At 44.0% G+C, this 18,523-nt stretch overlaps 1 protein-coding gene across 1 annotated transcript in view; it reads left to right on the forward strand.

Annotated features, from left to right (window-relative positions):
* Positions 1-18,523, forward strand: part of ATP10A (ATPase phospholipid transporting 10A (putative)) — a 122,753-nt gene that overhangs the window by 36,321 nt on the left and 67,909 nt on the right. The window contains exon 3 of the mRNA XM_033147532.1: positions 15,158-15,362. Coding sequence (XP_033003423.1) covers positions 15,158-15,362 — 205 coding nt within the window. The remainder of the gene's footprint in view (positions 1-15,157; positions 15,363-18,523) is intronic.

Here is an 18,523-nt window from a genome sequence, read left to right on the forward strand (position 1 = left end):
TGATTTACTGCCGGCTCGCTCCTGACACTTACCGGTAGCTTGATGAGCAAACTAGGCCAGTGTAGACAATACTGACCGAGATGGGCACAGTTTCATATGTTCCTAGTGAGCAATTTCCATCCTTTGTGAAAGGGCATGAAGTTTGAAAGCACGACATAGAAATAAAGAGCTTTTGGAGTGCTGTTGCAATACATGTTAGCGTTACAGCGTGTGATCGTTATCTAGCTGAGCAAGATAAGCACTCCGCCAACGAGGAAGAGATACCACATTGATAGTACTTCCTTGCCTTTGTGGTTTGTGGTGGTTGGGTTAATGAGTTTCTTAAATGCTGAGCCTGTTGCTCTTGCCCCCACTAATAGCTGCCTTGCTACTGGCAGACAAGTGTTTAGACCTGTAGTCAAACCCTTCCGTGTATATACTTGTGCAACCAGTCATTTTAGTCTCTCCTCACTCAGGCTACTAACAAGGACTTAACTACGGCCAGACTAAGGTGGTTAACATAATGTGTTTATCGGTCTTTATATGGATATACTTGTGCAACCAGTCATTTTAGCCTTTCCTCACTCAGGCTACTAACAAGGACTTAACTATGGCCAGACTAAGGTATATACTTGTGCAACCAGTCATTTTAGTCTCTCCTCACTCAGGCTACTAACAAGGACTTAACTACAGCCAGACTAAGGTGGTTAACATAATGTGTTTATTGGTCTTTATATGGATCAGGAATGGAGATTCCCATGAAACATTAGGAATAGTTTTTTGATGGTAAGAGTTGTTCAGCAGTGGAAAGGACTGCCTCGGAAGGTGATGGGATCTCCATCACTGGAGGTTTCTAAACAGAGTTTAGATGGCCATCTGTCAGGGTTTCTTTAGCTGTGAGTCCTGCATTGCAGGGGGTTGGACTGGATGCCCCTCAGGGTCCCTTCCAACTCTACGATTCTGTGCACTGATGTTGCTATATAAATAAGCATTGATAATAAGGATAATATCCCAAATTCATAACATAGCCCTCAAAACATTTCCTTGAGGCAGATATGTAATTGCCTTCGATAATGCAACACGATAATGCAACATGATAATTACAAACCTTTATAAAAAGTCATGGGCATAGTATTAAATATTCAGTGACCAGGCTCTTCGCTTTTAAAGCATGGTTAAAGAAAGATGGTTTTTGAAAGACACAACCCTCCTCTTTTTGTGCATCTGACCAATTGTGTTTCACTTTGTTGTTGTATAAAAAACTTGCTTCAATGGACCTGTGCATGAAGGTCCATTGATAGCAATGAGAACCAACGCAGTAACTGCTCAACTATTTGGGATCAGGGTTGTGGGGTTTGGCTTTTTTGTTTGAGGGGGGAGGAATCGGTGCCTGAGAGCAAAATTAGTGCTCACATAGCCAACCTGACATTGCAAAATCCATTTTCACCCGCAAGTGTGGACTGTCATGAGTGAGATAAGTTTCAAAGTTTCTGTCCGAAAGCTCCATCCCTCGCCCAACTCCCCCCCCCTTTTTTTGAAGAATATCAGATTTTAAAACAGGCTAGAACTGTGCTGTAAGAGAAACAGAGTTAAGCAAGAACCTGGGGATTATAGGATTTATAATCCAGCTACATCTGAAGGATGCTGCAGCGGCTAACCTTGATTTCGATACTTGTCAGAGTCTTGTTATTGTTATTTAGTCGTGTCCGACTCTTTGTGACCCCATGGACCAGAGCACGCCAGGCATTCCTGTCTTCCACTGCCTCCCACAGTTTGGTCAGACTCATGTTGGTAGCTTTGAGAACACTGTCCAACCATCTCGTCCTCTGTCGTCCCCTTCTCCTTGTGCCCTCAATCTTTCCCAACATCAGGGTCTTTTCCAGGGAGTCTTCTTTTCTCATGAGGTGGCCAAAGTATTGGAGCCTCAGCTTCAGGATCTGTCCTTCCAGTGAGCACTCAGGGCTGATTTCCTTCAGAATGGATAGGTTTGATTTTTATTTACAGACTTAGTGTTTAATGGGTAAAAAAAATGAGGTGCCAGTTCTCATACATTGATAAAAGTGCTGTGGGTGCCAGCACAAAATGGCTTCTGTGACTAGTTCTTGTTTTTTGTCTCCCAGTGCCCCTGATTGGGGGGAACAGCAGGATATGAAAAATAGCAAGTAAATAAATATTAATATTGCATAACTGAATGTGCATTTGGGGGTGCATAGTTGCTGAAGTAATGTGTAGTTCTGCCTTATAATAAGTCTTCGTCTTCTCCTTCCACTCCACTCCCCACCCCCACCCCCAAAAAAACAGTGTGAAAAAACAACTTTAGACTTTCAGCTGTGCTTGATAGCGGTGTGTAGCTTCAGGCTATTTATGTTGCCTTCACATTAGTATTCTTGTGGTATTGGGACAAGCAGTGATCTATAAAGTTAAGGACAGGCGCCATAACCCTCTGACAGCAGTTAAATCTGGAAGAGAGAAATTACAACACACTTTTATACGTCACGGTTACTGTATATTTAAAGCTTGGAACAAAATATTGCAGATTCACCAGTCTGGAATAAAGGTTTCGGGCCCTTCTTTCTTTCTTAGCATTTTTGGGTGGACTGAAAAGCACTTTTAAAAAGTATTTCTTCTCTTGGTTTATGTAATCCTAGATCACAGCTTCTGGAAATAGCCCAGAGTGACTTAAATACATTTAAATACTCACAGCCCATAGTAGGGCTGGAAGACATCTGGTTTTCAACACTGTGATATATCACCAGCTAAACATCACAATACAGTCGTACCTTGGTTTTCGAACAGCTTAGTTCTTGAACTCTTTGGCTTCCAAACACCGCAAACCCAGAAGTGACTGTTTCGGTTTGCGAACTATTTTTGGAAGCCGAACGTTATACGGGGCTTCCTATTGGTTGCAGGAGCTTCCTGCAGCCAATCAGATGCCACGCCTTGGTTTCCAAATATTTTGGAAGCTGAACGGACTTCCGGAACAGATTCCATTTGACTTCCAAGGTATCACTGTATACCAATATATTACAATGTATGAAATAAGCTACAGGTATGTAGATGCATTGGCTAGCTTCATGGTTTTTCCCACATGGTGATTTTTGATGGCACATGCTCTTGTGATTTGGTGCCCTGGTGTGCTGAGCTGGCGGAGTTAAGAGGGGCTGCACGAATCAAGAGAAGCATTGACTGGCATCACGTTTTCCCCCACACTGTGATTTTTGCATAGCACACACACACACACACACACACACACACATATTATGATTTGTGATTTGCCAGGCAGGTCAAAAATTATGAAACCAATATCATGATACGGATACCATGGATAACCAGTTTTGGACAAAACAAAATCGAAAATTCTTTCTAGTAGCACCTTAGAGACCAACTGAGTTTGTTCCTGGTATGAGCTTTCGTGTGCATGCACACTTGTTTTGGACAATATATCACCCAGGCTTCGCCCACAGAATTGTCTATGCTTGTTAAAAAAGGGTGCTCATGACCAGGAAGGCCTGATAAAACTTGAGGGTGCCTCAGATTATCTGAATTTCCCAAAGGTTATTCTTTTGCTAGAGAGCATCTACAACAGCTAATACTTGTATCTGTAACTGACTTGGTGACATTTCCTAAAACTCCAAAAGCAGTTGTTTACTGTCTGGCACTGAGCCTGGAAGCAGGGAGAAAATCAGTAGTTGTGTTTCAGTAAAAGTCTCTACCTTTTACTTTTTAATTTTTTTCATATTCAGGGCTAATGCCAAGATGATCTTCATATGTTAAGCAATATAAAATGTTGCAAGTTGCTCTGGGTGAAAGGTGTTTTCTTTTCAGATAACATGCTTTATCCCCTCCCGATTCTCTCTTTCCACCGTTCAAGAGTTTTTTTTCTCAAGGGCTGTACAATGAGTCCCTTGGCTAAGAAAAGAAGAAGAAAAAGTGTTAAGAAAATAATTCCAGGCATCTAGCATTTTGTAAAAGTGAACAATTGTGTTATTTCATCCAAGACTAGGTAGTTAGTTTTGTAAATTGTACCTTCCGCCCCCCACACCCCAAGCAAAAAGACAGCAAATTATTTTCTTTATAAATCAAAAAAAAAAAAACTAAAAAAAAACTGAGTCACTCAGGTTTCTTAGGTGCGAATTCTCAGATCAAATTGAAGTCAGCTGGCTTTACAAAAGGAAAATTAGCACTTTCAGAGACTCAGAAAGCCATTTAATAGTGCGTTTAAGCCTTATTATTCCTACATACACCTTGTTCCTTGATAGGTTAAATGTAAATTAACACCGAATTGCTTATCTTCTTTCCCTGTGGTTAATACCCAGGTATTTCTGAACAATGAAAAAAGGATTTCTTTAAAAACACTCTCATTTTAATATTGATACAAGAAATGGATGCAGTAACTTTAGTCTTATATAGTCATCCTGCTTTTTAATAAACTTTTTTTCCCTTGGCAAGGCTTTCATCTGATTAGAAAACCGATTCAGCCTTCTCCGATGAATCATGCATTCAGAGCACGTTGCAGTTTGTGTTGGAATAGAGAAATACACTTGACATGATGTAAATTTCTGAAACTATAACTTCCTCTACACATTCCTCCTGAAATGCCACAGCCCTGTTTTCCCCCCAGCTCTTCCCAAAGGCCTGGAGTCGAGAACTATTTTAGTATATGGTAGCCAGGAAATGTAATGAACATGTCATGGCCACTTCTAAGAGCCCTATCAGGCATTATTTGGGATGAATTTGTTGATTTACAGGAGTCCACTCAGAGGAAGCACTGTAAGAGTTCGGGAATATCAGCCACACCGACCTTTGCTATTTAAAGACGTGTTTCAGAGAACTGGAGATCAAAGAAAAGTCCCATGGACGGTTTTCACAATGAGGGGAAGTCAACAATGGGGCACCCATAGAACTCTATTGGGACTAGTGTTTATTTTATTTATTAATAGCTGATCTCGAGTTAGAAGGCGGCAATGGGGGAAAGATCTTTGCTTTGTTCTTTAAAGGTAATGAAGCGCCTGAAAGTCTTTGTATTGGCGCAAGTATGGATAGATTGGATGGTGGCCCCTGTGTGCCATATTGGGGTTTTTTTTATTTAAAAAATTGATTTTGTGACTGTGGACATTGTTGGGAATCTGAGGTGAGTTAGCCACGCAGTGGAAGTTGTCCCCAGTTCCAGTCACCACACAGAGTTTACTGTTGCAGAGGATAAGGCTTCAGTAATACAGTTCCGGATGTTGATATATATACAGCTAGCTTGTAGGCTTTGCAGTTATAGATATAGACAAGTAGAAAGTATTTCTGTTGCTCCTGCAATTTAAGGTGTAGCAGAGTCTGACTCTTCTCAAGACTGATACAGCACAAGACCTTGAACCTATTGAGCTGACATGCCTTAATCCAGTGTTTTTCAACCACTGTTCCGTGGCACACTAGTGTGCCGCGGGATGTTGCCTGGTGTGCCGTGGGAAAAATTGTGTTTATTTGATTCCTATTCAAGAGAATTACTTTATATATAGTCAATATAGGCACAGAGTTAAATTTTTTAACATTTTCTAATGGTGGTGTGCCTCGTGATTTTTTTCATACAACAAGTGTGCCCTTGCCCAAAAAAGGTTGAAAAACACTGCCTTAATCATATATATATTCAGCACTGGGCCATTGCCATAGCAACTGGCTTAGCTTACCTAGCACCCATTGTCTTATTTCATCCATGGGGTGATTTAAGCTCATGAAAGAGCTTTCTCCATGACCAGCTCCTCCAACACACATGATCCCACCCCACCACCCCAGATTTTAATCCAGGTTGGTAAAGAATGGACAGATCCTGTGGTGGAGTTGTTAAGAGTAATGAGCTTGGAGGCCAGGGTTCAAATCCCCACTCAGCCGTGAAGGTCACTGTGTGGTTTTGGACCACTCACTTCCTCTCAGCCTAACCTACCTCGCAGGGCTGTTATGAGGGTGAAGTGAGGGAGAACCATGTGTGCTGACTTGAGCTCCTCTGAAGAAAGGTGGGGTATATATTAAATAAACACTCTTCCCGCCATGTCCCTAACCGGATACCAAACACTCTCAAACTCAGTGCCGTGTCCCCACCCAATCACCCCATTTATGTTGCTGCTGCTGTTGCTTTGATGGCAGAGGCAAGGAGATGGGAAGCAACGGAAGGAAGTCTCACATCTAATTTGTGCCTAGTGAAATGAAGTTTTCCAAAGGGCTTTGCAAACACTGTAGTAGCTCATGGAGAAATTGCATTTCCTGGCACCAGCAGGGAAAGAGACCTCTCTCCCGCTCGCCGCCATATGCCATCAAGGTGAGAGGGGTTTGGGGGACTGCTGAGTTTGCGGGAAGGAAGGAGTTTAATGGGCTCAGTCTAAATTCATTTTGGCTTGGAAATAAACCCATTGGTTTCCTGGTTTTGGGTGGAGAAACAGCTTGTCTTATTTCTGAGCTAACTGGATTAAAGCAAGGGGGAGATTACTCATCGCCAGCATCAAACAGGATAAAGGAATAACGTTAATAGAGGGAGATACCCCCCACACACCTTTACCAGTGTAAATAATTACCTTTACTTTAAGTAATCCTATCTCTTAAAATAATAGGGTGATCGTTTTATTCTGGAAAAGCGATGGGGTTACAGAAACATGTCTATGTGTCCATTTGAAATTTGGGATTTATTTTTTTTTAAAAAAGTGATCTTGGAAGTGTTGTGGCTTAATGTGCAAGTGAAAACATGTGTTATTTTTCTTTGCATTATCGTCATCATCGTTACTATTTGCTCCCAAGCTAATTTCAACTTAATTGTAGGGAACTGTAGGATACAGTTCATTTAATGCCCTAGTGATATTTTATTAAGAGTAAGCCACATTTATTTGAGTGGAACTTACTTCCTAATAAATGTGCCTAGGATTTCAGTCTTAATGATTTTCTCTTACCCCTTTCCTTTTCTGAGAACTGCCCTGAGACCTCTGGGTATAGGGCGGTATATAAATTCAATAAATAACAATATTTCTATGAGTTGAGTTTAAGATACGGACTGTTTCAAGCAAAGCTTTTGTTGATTTTTATTTATTACACCGTTACATTCTTCTGAGGTTGTTTTTCTGGCTGCAGTTTTAATTTCTGAAGGCCACCAGTGCTGGTATTTACCTCCCCTGAGTGAAAGAACAAAGCATTTTGCCTCTTTTGAAAGGAAGGCCAGTGCTGCTTCAAAAGATATCAAAACAGGCAGTGGTTGGGTGGGGTTCAGGAACCTACTTGCACTTTGATTTTGAAGGGTGCCAGAGTCTTCTACGTGCCACTGAGGACCTACTGAATAATGTGCGGGCGCATTATATTCGATGGATTTCTGCGATACCAAGAGAGAGGTTCTTCCTATATGTTGCTAAGCTCTTAGGATTGTCAGATTTCTCTCTCTTTCTCTCTCGTTTAAACCTTGAGATTTACAAAGTCTAAAACTGCAAAGCCCACCGTAAACAAAAACCAGGCTCTCATCTTTTATAGTACCCGAACACTGCAGAGAAGTACTTTAGGAGTGCTAAAAGCGAAATCCTAGTCAGCTCTTGATTTCTGAAGAATGTGCACATCTTCACTTCCAAATGAGTGATGAAGTCCAGTCAAGACAGCCTCACAATAGAATCAATTAGCTTAGTCAGCCAGGGCAGAAATTAATGGCTAGAAACTTCTCTTTCTGTCTCTGTTGTCCCTTGCTTTTATGATTTTGGGTTCATTTAACAGCGTTCAGGGTGAATGAAGAGAAAAGAATTGTAGCATACAAAGAGCACACTTCAAAGCAGAGTTAGCCAACACAGTGCTCTGCAGATGGAATTGGACCACAACTCCCATTATGCTTGGCCATACTGGCCAGGACTGATGAGAATTGGCACACCAACAATATTGGGTGGGTGGTAGCCTGTGGCCTTTCAGATGTTGCTGCGCTCCCAACTCCCATCCTCCTTAGCCACCATAGCCAATTGCCATGGTTGATGGGAGTTGTAGTCTAGCAACATCTGGAGGGCAATGTATTCCCCACCTCCGCCTTGAACTATGTTCTGTTGAAACAAGCTGACTTCCTAACCTGTGGTTTGAAGCCGGCTTATTTCAGCTAAGCATAGTGAAGGCTAACCACAGTTTGCCCATGTTCAGACATAATGTTAAGCTGTGGTTTGTCTCAAGCTTCTGAACTACTCTCAGCTAAACCGGAAGAGATGTGGGAAAGGAGACATGTAAGCTTTGTGCACCCAATAAGAAGCAACTGTTTATTTCTGAGTCCAAACCAAGCCAAAGTATGTTTGCAATGACTGTGTGTGTACCAATGGTTGCTGTGACTTTTCCTGATTAGTATAACTGTTTGTGTATGTGTCACCGCGTGCTACTCTGCAGTGTCCAAAGAAGCTGTGAGTAGATAGCTGATCCTTCCTCTTGTTTTGGCTTGTGGTCGATTTAATGAGTCTTTAGATTCCTGGACTATTTTCACTTGTGTGAAGGCATCCCCGGGTACTTCCTGCTGCAAGCAGTGCCTGATCGTGACAGCTACCAAACATGCAGGAATTTTAAAAGTCAGTTTGGTGGAAGCTTGGTGCTATGTGTGAAATATTGCTCAGCATGTAATATTTAAAACAATGGAATGCTCAAGGCAGCGTCTGTCATAGATGTTGCATTCACACTAATGCAATTTTTATGTGGCTCATAGGATGGCACTTCTGCAGTCATCCAGATCCCCCACCCTCAGGTTGCCCCCCGGTAACCTGTTTATTTAGCCTTCATCCTCATTTTTCCTGCTATTTAATGAGCATCCATTCAGATTTGTTTGTGGGGAGGCACTGCATCAAAGCAAATGCTGTTCCACCCATTCCAGGGCATTTTCCTGTCACTTTCCTTATTGCAGAAAGTCTGCTGTTTGAGGGAAGTGGATTTGTTGTGCAAGAGCTCCAAATCAGTGCTAATTGTGAAATCTGAATTTCCCGGTCTGTGACTGAATCCCACCTGGAAATAGTGACACTCTGGAAGTGCCCTGAGTATTGGCAACGTTCTGGGATACAAGGTTTGGTATCACAATAGATACACTCGTGAAAATTGATTGGCATAATTTGCAGACCGTTTCATCCTTGGCCAAAAAAATGTCCTCTCGTTCAGTGTTTTTAGTGTAGGGTGTTGCGAAAAGAGTATTAAAATCTGCTAACTGTGCTTTAAAAAAAGAAATGGCACCCAAAGAGCATATTGGACAAGTGCTTCTTTCCTGCCCTTAAAATGTGATGTCTCACTCTTCTTATTTAAAAATAAAATAAAAATCTTTAAACGCCTGGGAATAGCACACTCATTGGTTCTGAATTGCCTCCTTTTCTTTGTTCTCTGAATTTTATTTATTTTAGAGATTTACACTCTGCAGTTCAAGAACTTCTTGGGTGAAATGACTTTGAGGAAGCCCAACCATATATTTATTCAGTAGAGGCCACAGCTCTAGCAACGAACATGAACCAATGCACATAGCAGCCATCAAGTGCATGCACATTATATGGACCTATGTGCCACATCCTTGGAGTTCCTGTCTTTCTACTGATTTGCAGATACAGAGTTGATGTAAACTGGGCCTCCACATGATCCCTGTATGTCCAGGTGGTGCCTGTCTCTTGAGCCACCTTGGTTCTCAGTGGAGTTACAATTGTGGAAATAGACTCTCTCCCATGCAGAATTGGTTGTGCAGTGGTATGTTTCACAACGACTTCCCTTCACACAAATCACCCAGTGTGCAAGGGATGGTGCGCATGCGCCCATGTGCTCTACATGTGATTACCATCAGGTGTGGGATAGTATATCTTTACAAGCCATTTACTTCAAAAGCTGCAGATACCATGTTTCATTCATACAAAACATGAAACGAGCCCTGCTGGGCCAGTTTATCTAGTCCAGTGTTTTGTTTGCTACAGTGCCCAGCCAGATGTCTCTGGGAAGCTCCAAAAGAGAGATAATCAGGTTTATGATCAAAACCCAAGGAGCACTTTTGCTGGTTATCTTCAGCCCTGCTCTGGATCCAGTTGCGCAATATTCTTCTTTCCTTATTTGGCAAAGTGTGCTCCACATTTCCCCTTACAGCTGTCCTTTTAATGCCACTGCAACTGATTTTTTTTTTAAATGGCCCATGGTTTACAAACATACTAATTTAACCTGAGAATAGTGGAAAATATTGTTGTTTTGCTGTTTCGCCTGCACGAGCAGCCACCGCACGAAGGGGTGCCGCCGCCGGGTGGCAGCTTCGGGAGTATCCCAAAGCCGCTGCCCGGCACCCCCGGGGGCGGGGCGTCGCGTGTGTGCGTGCGTCATAACATCATGACGCACACGGCGTGATGCCCCGCCCCCAGGGGTGCCTCTTGGCTTCCCGCCCCGGGCAGCCAAGGGGCTAGAAACGCCCCTGTATGTCTCCACTGTGGAAGGATGTGTGGATCCAGAATTGGCCTCCACAATCACTTACAGACTCACTTTTAAAACCATGTTTATGGAAGACAATCTTACTCAGCTACGAGTGATCATCAAATAAGAAGGTACAGCAAGGTTGCCAGGTTGGCCAATAAGTGGAGCTCTCAGACTCCTATACAGGCAAATGTAGTCTTACAGTTCCCAAGGGCAAATTGTGCTCCTTGTTTTAACCCAGTTGTATCCTGGGTAGGCAAAGTTGGGAGAAAGGAAGTGGCATGTGGTAGTGCTTTTAACACTCTTTTTGTTTTTTAAAAACACAGAATGTGCAAAAGCTGCACAGAGGCAGTGAATGGATTGCAGAGCAGATGTGGCGAGATCATAAAAGACCTAAGAATATCATTTTCCCATACTAGATCTGTGCCTGCATTTTTAGCAGAATGCCCACAGTGACTCTGGCTTTGTGATTTATGCTGCAGCACATTTTAACGGTATATTTTTGGCTACCTCGACTACGTTTTGCGTCCACAGAGTTATTCACATTTTGTCCTTATAAGGAATAATGATTCATAACCAGAGGAATTGGGAGCTATTTTATACTGGAACTTTTTTATATCTTCTTCTTAGGAAAATCCTACTCTCTTAGCTATTTCCTAAGGATGTTACCACATCACTTGGCTTGTTATTTGGATGGAAATGCATGTTGTTGTTGTTGTTATTGCCATGTCGCTCTGAATTTCCCTGATCCCTATCTGTCCTGGACCATGCCTCAGGGCAGGAGTTGTGCCTCCACAACTGGACTCTATCATAACTCAGATGGGGAACAGTAATTTGCTACTAGGAAAATTGACCTCTGTTGACTGAGTGCTGGCTGTTCTCAACAATGGTGGAGAGATGGGGGGGGGGTCAGAACCTGGGACTCACTGTCCTCTGTTATTGTTTGCTTTGGGCTGCTCTCTCTCTCTTAGGTCTTGGAGGAGCTAAAGGTCTTTCAGCCTTTCTTAGCTACCTTTGTTAAATATTTGAAGCTACAATAGGGCTAGCTTCTACAACAGGGCTAGAAAATTGTGACTCGCATCATCCCTGACCAGGGCTGATGGGAACTGGAAGCCAACAACCTCTGGAAGGCACTAGGGCTGGGCCAATGTGGGCCATGTATTGTCCGAAACCAGTTTGAAGTCCCTATCGTGATGTCGGTTTCATAATTTTTCACCTGGCAATATATCACAAATCATGGTATGTGGGTGTGCTATGCAAAAATCACAATGTGGGAAAAACCATGAAGCCAACCAATGCTTTTATTGATTTCTATAGTCCCTGTTAGCTCTGCCAACTCCTCATGCAGGGGGCAATGAATCGAAAGAGTAGGCACTGGCAAAAATTGCAGTGCAGGGAAAACCATGAAGCCAATCAATGCCTCAACTTAGCTCCATCTAGACGTTGTGATATATTGGTGTATCACAATGTTTAGCTGATGGTACCTATCACAGTGTTGACAACCGGGTCTCGCCCTAGAAGGCGAACAGGTTCCCCATTAGTGCCTTGCATTAATGCCTTCCTTTTTGTATGTGTCTTTTTGTGCTTAAAAGAAAACAATTCAAAATCCTGCTCCCACGTAAATCAATTCTGTGCCAGCAAGTGCTCAGTTATGTTACCTGTAGAAGTTATTATGCAAATAGTGTTGGAGCAGGGACTTTTGCTAAGTATCTCTGTGGAGCACTGAAACTCCACCCCGCGACCATCTGGAATCCTCCGGTTGCTGGGATTAGCTTGGCATTGTTTAGATTCTTTCAAGTCTGTCTCTGCAGCCATATGGGCTAGAATTGTGCTATTTGAAAATGAAATGCTGAGCTTCTCAGGAACCTGAATGCTGTGCCTAGTACTTACCGTACATTCAATGCCTTTTCTACACCTCTACAGAACCACAGGATATGTTCAGAACTGGAATGTGTGTTTGGCAGCTGCTTCTTATTTAGAAACATGCCAAAGCGCTAGGCTGAAATACGTTCCTTGGTCCCTCGCATCTCCTCTATTAATCTTTCTCTCCTGTGTGCTTTCGCTGAAATATATGCATATAAATCAGTTCAGGAAACATGCCTCTTCCTCTTCATGCTGTGCCTGTCGTGGTGCTTTTTTTGTGCTGGGACATAAAGTCTCAACTCCACACCTCCAACTTAACTACTTTATCAGTAGGCTTCCAAGACTATTCCTGAGTGTCAGCTGTGTTGTAAGTAAGCATGGTGGATAGCTTTTTTATTTTACGTTCATAAAACTATAGGTGGGAGAGACAGGAAACTGGTATCTCACTCCTGAAACCTGCTCCACTGCTGGCACGTAATATTTGGACTTGCAACAGCACGGTCACATTGTGCTGAGAATTCCCCATGCTGTATATTTCTTTGGAAATTTGCTTTTCTGAGCTCACTGTAGTTGAAATGACCCAGTACAATTGAGCTTACAGGTGTTTCAGAAAAGAGACAGCTGGCACAAACCTACTGGCATGTGCTTCCTGCCAATGCTTCCTCATTTGCCTTCAGCCCATGTTTGGTACACCTGTCTCAGAGTGCAGAAGGAGCTGGATTTTAGTTCTGGAGTCTTTGAGGTGGAGGCTGTCAGGGAACTGCCACCTGGCCTGCTGAGGGGAATGAAGGGTCCGTTAGCATACAGAGAGCCCCGACACCAATTCAGCAGCAGCAACTCTTCCAGCGGGGAAAGCCGCCACACCTCCAGTGGGGAGGAGAGGGAAGGAACCAGCCTGGCGGGGAGAGGGCTTGGTGATGTTGCTGAGACCCTGCGCTCACCTCGCCTGGCTGGTCAGGAGGGAGGCACGCCATTTCCGGCACCCCAGTTCTGCAGAGGGATGAAACGCAAGGAGGGTAGGAGGAGACTTGGGGTGCCGAAGTTGTTATGCTGGGGGAGAAGCCGGAAGGGGCCACTCCCGGATTCTGCCAGTGACTGAGACAAACATACTTTTTGTAGCTCTGCAGTGTAAATAGTTTGCACAATAAAACTGCAAAAGACTGTTTGGGGGGGCTGCTCCGTTACTTGTGAAGCACCTTTATGTGAACCTTACAGGTGCAGTCCAAACAAAGCATAGCACACTTTCAAAGGGGCATGGGGTATGTGCGACTGGCTAATGGGTGGGCATGGACTTACCCAAGTGACAGATCGCAGGTTGGACCAACAGCAGGGTGTTTGCATTGTTATTTGTTGATGTTAAAAGAGAGGTTAAAGCCTTAAAATGTCTTATCCAAGGAGCTTCCTGAGCGGCAGCCGTAAAGTTAGAAAATGTGGTGGTCAGGTAAAGTAGAATTAGAAACCTGAAGCCAAAGAACTGGCTAGGTTAGTTCGGAACAGGGTGTGCGCTTCAGTGTCCAACTCCTTTCCTCTGCCTTTCGTACCTCCTTGCCCTTTAGGATTGCGTGTCACAAAGCTGAAGTATCAATGTAGGATGGCTCAGCTAGCAGAGTTCTTGCTTCTGTGCAACTCTCCAAATGCACAGGAGGCCTCCCAAGGTCTAGATCTGGTGTCTATATGCCTCTTGGGTTCCCACATCTACATTTTTCAAATGTGTTTCTTACATAGTCTCTTTCCTGCTTTTCCTTCTCATACCTGTATCTCACTCCACGGAATGCTCCACCTTGCATGCAGTTACCCTACCTGTGGGCATTCTGTGCTTTACGTTCTTTCTCTCTGGGATCTGTCTCGCCAGAGTGGTGCATGCTGAAGTTATCTCCTGCTTGGACTACTGCAATGCGCTCTACGTGGGGCTACCTTTGAAGGTGACCCGGAAACTGCAATTAATCCAGAATGCAGCAGCTAGACTGGTGACTGGGAGTAGCCACCGGGACCACATAACACCGGTCCTGAGAGATCTACATTGGCTCCCAGTACGTTTCCGAGCACAATTCAAAGTGCTGGTGCTGACCTTTAAAGCCCTAAATGGCCTCGGTCCAGTATACCTGAAGGAGCGTCTCCACCCCCACTGTTCAGCCCAGACACTGAGATCCAGCACCGAGGGCCTTCTGGCGGTTCCCTCACTGCGAGAAGCAAAGTTACAGGGAACCAGGCAGAGGGCCTTCTCGGTAGTGGCGCCCGCCCTGTGGAACGCCCTCCCATCAGGGGTCAGAGAGATAAACAACTACCTGACATTTAGAAAACACCTGAAGGCAGCCTTGTTTAGGGAAGTTTTTAATCTGTGACTTTGTATTGTATTTTAATATTTGTTGGAAGCCGCCTAGAGTGGACGGGGAGACCCAGCCAGATGGGTGGGGTACAAATAATAATAATAATAATTATTATTATTATTATTATTATTATTATCATCATCATCATCATCATTATCATTATCATTCTAGCTCTTTAGCTACCTTTCTCTCATTTCTTACTTCCATAGTTCCTGTGTGATTTTTTAAAAAATATTTTATTAATATAAATTCTCATTTTTTAAAAAACAACATACAACAAAGGTTTTCAATACGTATCACTTGTTCCATTACCTTCTGTAGCAGGCATAGCAGTTTTAATCCCAAACTGACAAGCAACCCTCCTCACAGAAGTTGGACTTTGAACGTTTCCGGCGTGCTTCGTTCCTTGGGTATTGGCGTGTCTGTGAACCAGTTGGTGTTAGAGGCTTCACTGCCACAAGCACAACACAACACAACACAACACAGATGGAAGTCTGCCCATGTAACAAGTTGTAGTCTCTCAGGAGCTTTTGCCAGCTAGGCTATACTTAGAAAACGTTTCAATGCATTTCTTGTAAACATTTCTTTGCCAGGATTGAAAGGAAATACACCACCAGATACTGGAAAGAAGTGAAAGTTGGAGATTTCATCCAGCTACGTTGTAATGAAATCATCCCTGCTGATATCTTGCTGCTTTCTTCGAGTGACCCCGACGGTCTGTGCCACATTGAAACTGCTAATCTGGATGGGGAGACCAACTTGAAGCAGAGACAAGTTGTAAGAGGATTTTTAGAACTCGTAAGTTTACATATATTTTATATTGCTCTTTAACTGGTTTTTGGTTGTGTGTTTTTTTTTTTAAAAAAAATGTTGTATTGCTGTTCTTTTTAAACTGTGCGCCACTTGGAGATTTTTGACATATTAAGTGGTGTAGAAACACTTTTTAATGAAAATAATGTTTAATTTCATTCAGTGCCTTAAAATAAAACCACAGGAGGGGAAAGTGTGTTCTTGTGCTTGAATCCTGCCTTCCTGTGAGAACAGGAAGTTGCACTGGATAGGCCATTGGTCCCATCCAGCAGGCTATTCCTTTTCGTTCTTGCCTTCTCTGGGTTCAGTGTTACAGAGCAAGAACTACTTGTTCCAGCAAGGTTGATGCTCCAACTCCCATCCATAGCTGTCAACTTTTCCCTTTTTTAAAGGGAAATTCCCTTATTCCGAATAGGATTCCTCGCAAGAAAAGGGAAAAGTTGACAGCTATGCTCCCATCAGCCCCAAACTTAAGAGCTTGCTGCTGAATCATGCCAATGACCCACCTGGTCCAGCCCTCTATTCCCATAGTACAAGCATAGGCAAACTCCAGCCCTCCAGATGTTTGGGGCTACAATTCCCATCATCCCTAGCTAACAGGACCAGTGGTCAGGGATGATGGGAAATGGAGGGCCGGAGTTTGCCTATGCCTGCCATAGTAGCTAGCCAGATGCCTGCAAAAAGCCGGAAAGCAAGACCTAAGCGCAACTGCACTCAGCCCACTAAAGAACCACAGATTCCTCATCCTGGATTTCGACCATCCTGACATGCAGGGCAATACTATGCATGTCTGTTCAGAAGTAAGTCTGATTGAGTGACATGGGGCTTCTAAGCTAGCGTGCATAGGTTGTCTTCATGTGCTGCCAAGGCAGCATGAACAAAACGCACACACCAGTGGCATTAACCTGGGCTTAAGGCATTGAGAAATCTTGACAGTCCCTATAAGCAACACCTGAGAGTCTCGTCCAAGCATTAAAAACGACTCCACCTTGCTTTCATGGATTTATGCCCATTTCTTGTGACAAAGCCTCCAGGGTTCCTGTTTGTTTTGGTTGATAAAATATTCACTTTGTACGGATTGTGGGGTGCTGAGGTCTCCTGGAAGCTGGATTATGAAATCCCACCATCGAGCTACGTGGAGGCATGCAGACATTGCATATCTGTGACTGTGTTCAGCTCTCTGTTTTTGCGGATCAGGACCACAGCACAAAGAAAACAGAATTGCAGAAGCAAAATATTGTAGAGATGGAAGGGAAACCAACAGTCTTCTAGTCCAACCCCCTGCAATGCAGGAATCTCAGCTAAAGCATCCATGACAGATGGCCATCTAACGTCTGCTTAAAAAACCTCCAAGTAAGGAGTTGTCCACCATCTCTCATGGCAGCCTGTTCCACTGTTGATCAGCTCTTACTGTCAGAACGTTTTTCTGTATCTTTAGTCGGAATTTCCATTCTTGTAACTTGAAGCCATTAGTCTGAATCCTACCCTCCAGAGCAGCATTCAAAACTCCCATTGTTCTAGACGCATTTCATCAGCACGAGCAGTCTCTGAGCTCTGGGTGCAGTACTGCGCCTAAGATTTCAGATTAAAACTGCAGAGTGGAAGGAAAGGAGGACATTTTTCTGCCTCCCCACTTCCAGCTACTCTCTGAAGACTGGAGAAGAGACCCTCTTAAGAATGAACATTCCCCACATCAAATGGGGTGCATGTTTTGCGTGGTCGCGAGTAGCCCCCTTGGATCATGGAGCAGCTCCCGGCAGTTGGGCCTGGCACCACCTTCCCTGATTGGATACCTGTGGACTCCACCTACTCCAGCAGCCGCCCAATCACGCCTGGGGAGGTGTTGCGGGGGGGGGGGTTGGCCAGGTAGAAGGAGGGATTATACAGTACACACAATAGAACTTGAGTCATACCTGGGAAGCAGCCGTTGGATTCAGACTAACAGTGCTCCAGAGCAGGAGAAAACAAGCTTGTTCCCTCTTCGACGTGACAGCCCGTTGAAGATGGCTATCATATCTCCCCTCAGTCTCCTCTTTTCCAGGCTGAACATACCCAGCTCCCTTAACATGGGGAGCCATTAAACACCTCTTCCCTCAGACCCCCAGCCACCTACCTCTCCCTTCCGGTATGCTTACTGCACCACAAATGCATACCACAAATGTCCCTGATATCAGTGTGTCTTGCTGTCATCTGATCAGGGGCCTTGTGGGAATGCCCCTTCCATCAAATGTGAGTGATTTTTACTTTGTTTTAACGAGAGGTCAGGGACGCGGGTGGCCACAGAGCCTAGGGCTTGCTGATCAGAAGGTTGGCGGTTTGAATCCCTGGGACAGGGTGAGCTCCCGTTGTTTGGTCCCAGCTCCTGCCAACCTAGCAGTTTGAAAGCACATCAAAGTGCAAGTAGATAAATAGGTACCGCTCTGGCAGGAAGGTAAACAGCATTTCTGTGTGCTGCTCTGGTTTGCCAGAAGCGACTTAGTCGTGCTCGCCACATGACCCAGAAGCTGTCTGTGGACAAACGCTGGCTCCCTCAGCCTATAGAGCAAGATGAGCGCCGCAACCCCAGAGTCGTCCACGACTGGACCTAACGGTCAGGGGTACCTTTACCTTTAACAAGAGGTCAGAAGGTTTCCACGGGAGCACATTAGATCAGCAGCTGAATATCACAACTTGCTTTGGCGAAGATCACAGATCCAGGAATGTTGTTTCACGAGGAAACAAAAGAATCCATTATGCTGCATCCTATAGCAGTCATGTTTGGTCACATGGCCTATCACAAGTCAAGGGGAAGCGTAGTTTTTAGAAGAACCCCCCATTTAAGATATCAAGAGTTTGTCACAGGGCTGCTGCATTCTTTACACTCGAAGGGCAACAGCTCAAGTGCTTAGAAAACTATTAAACTGTTAGCCCTTTTCTCTAATGTTTTCAAGAGAGGGAAGATGACCCTTCAATCAGGTTAATAAGCACTTCTGAGAGTCACTGGAGTTTACAGGTCTGAGTAGGGAATGCAATATATATTTACGTATTTGGCCAAGCAGTTATAAATATTAAGCTTTCAGTTGCATCCAGAATTGCATAGATGCAATGGGATTGATTCGTAAGAACGCAGCCAGCCAGAGGGAGCATTTCACTGTCCTCACCTACCAGCC

This window comes from Lacerta agilis, chromosome 4 (genome assembly GCF_009819535.1).
Source record: "Lacerta agilis isolate rLacAgi1 chromosome 4, rLacAgi1.pri, whole genome shotgun sequence".
Lineage (NCBI taxonomy): Eukaryota > Metazoa > Chordata > Lepidosauria > Squamata > Lacertidae > Lacerta > Lacerta agilis.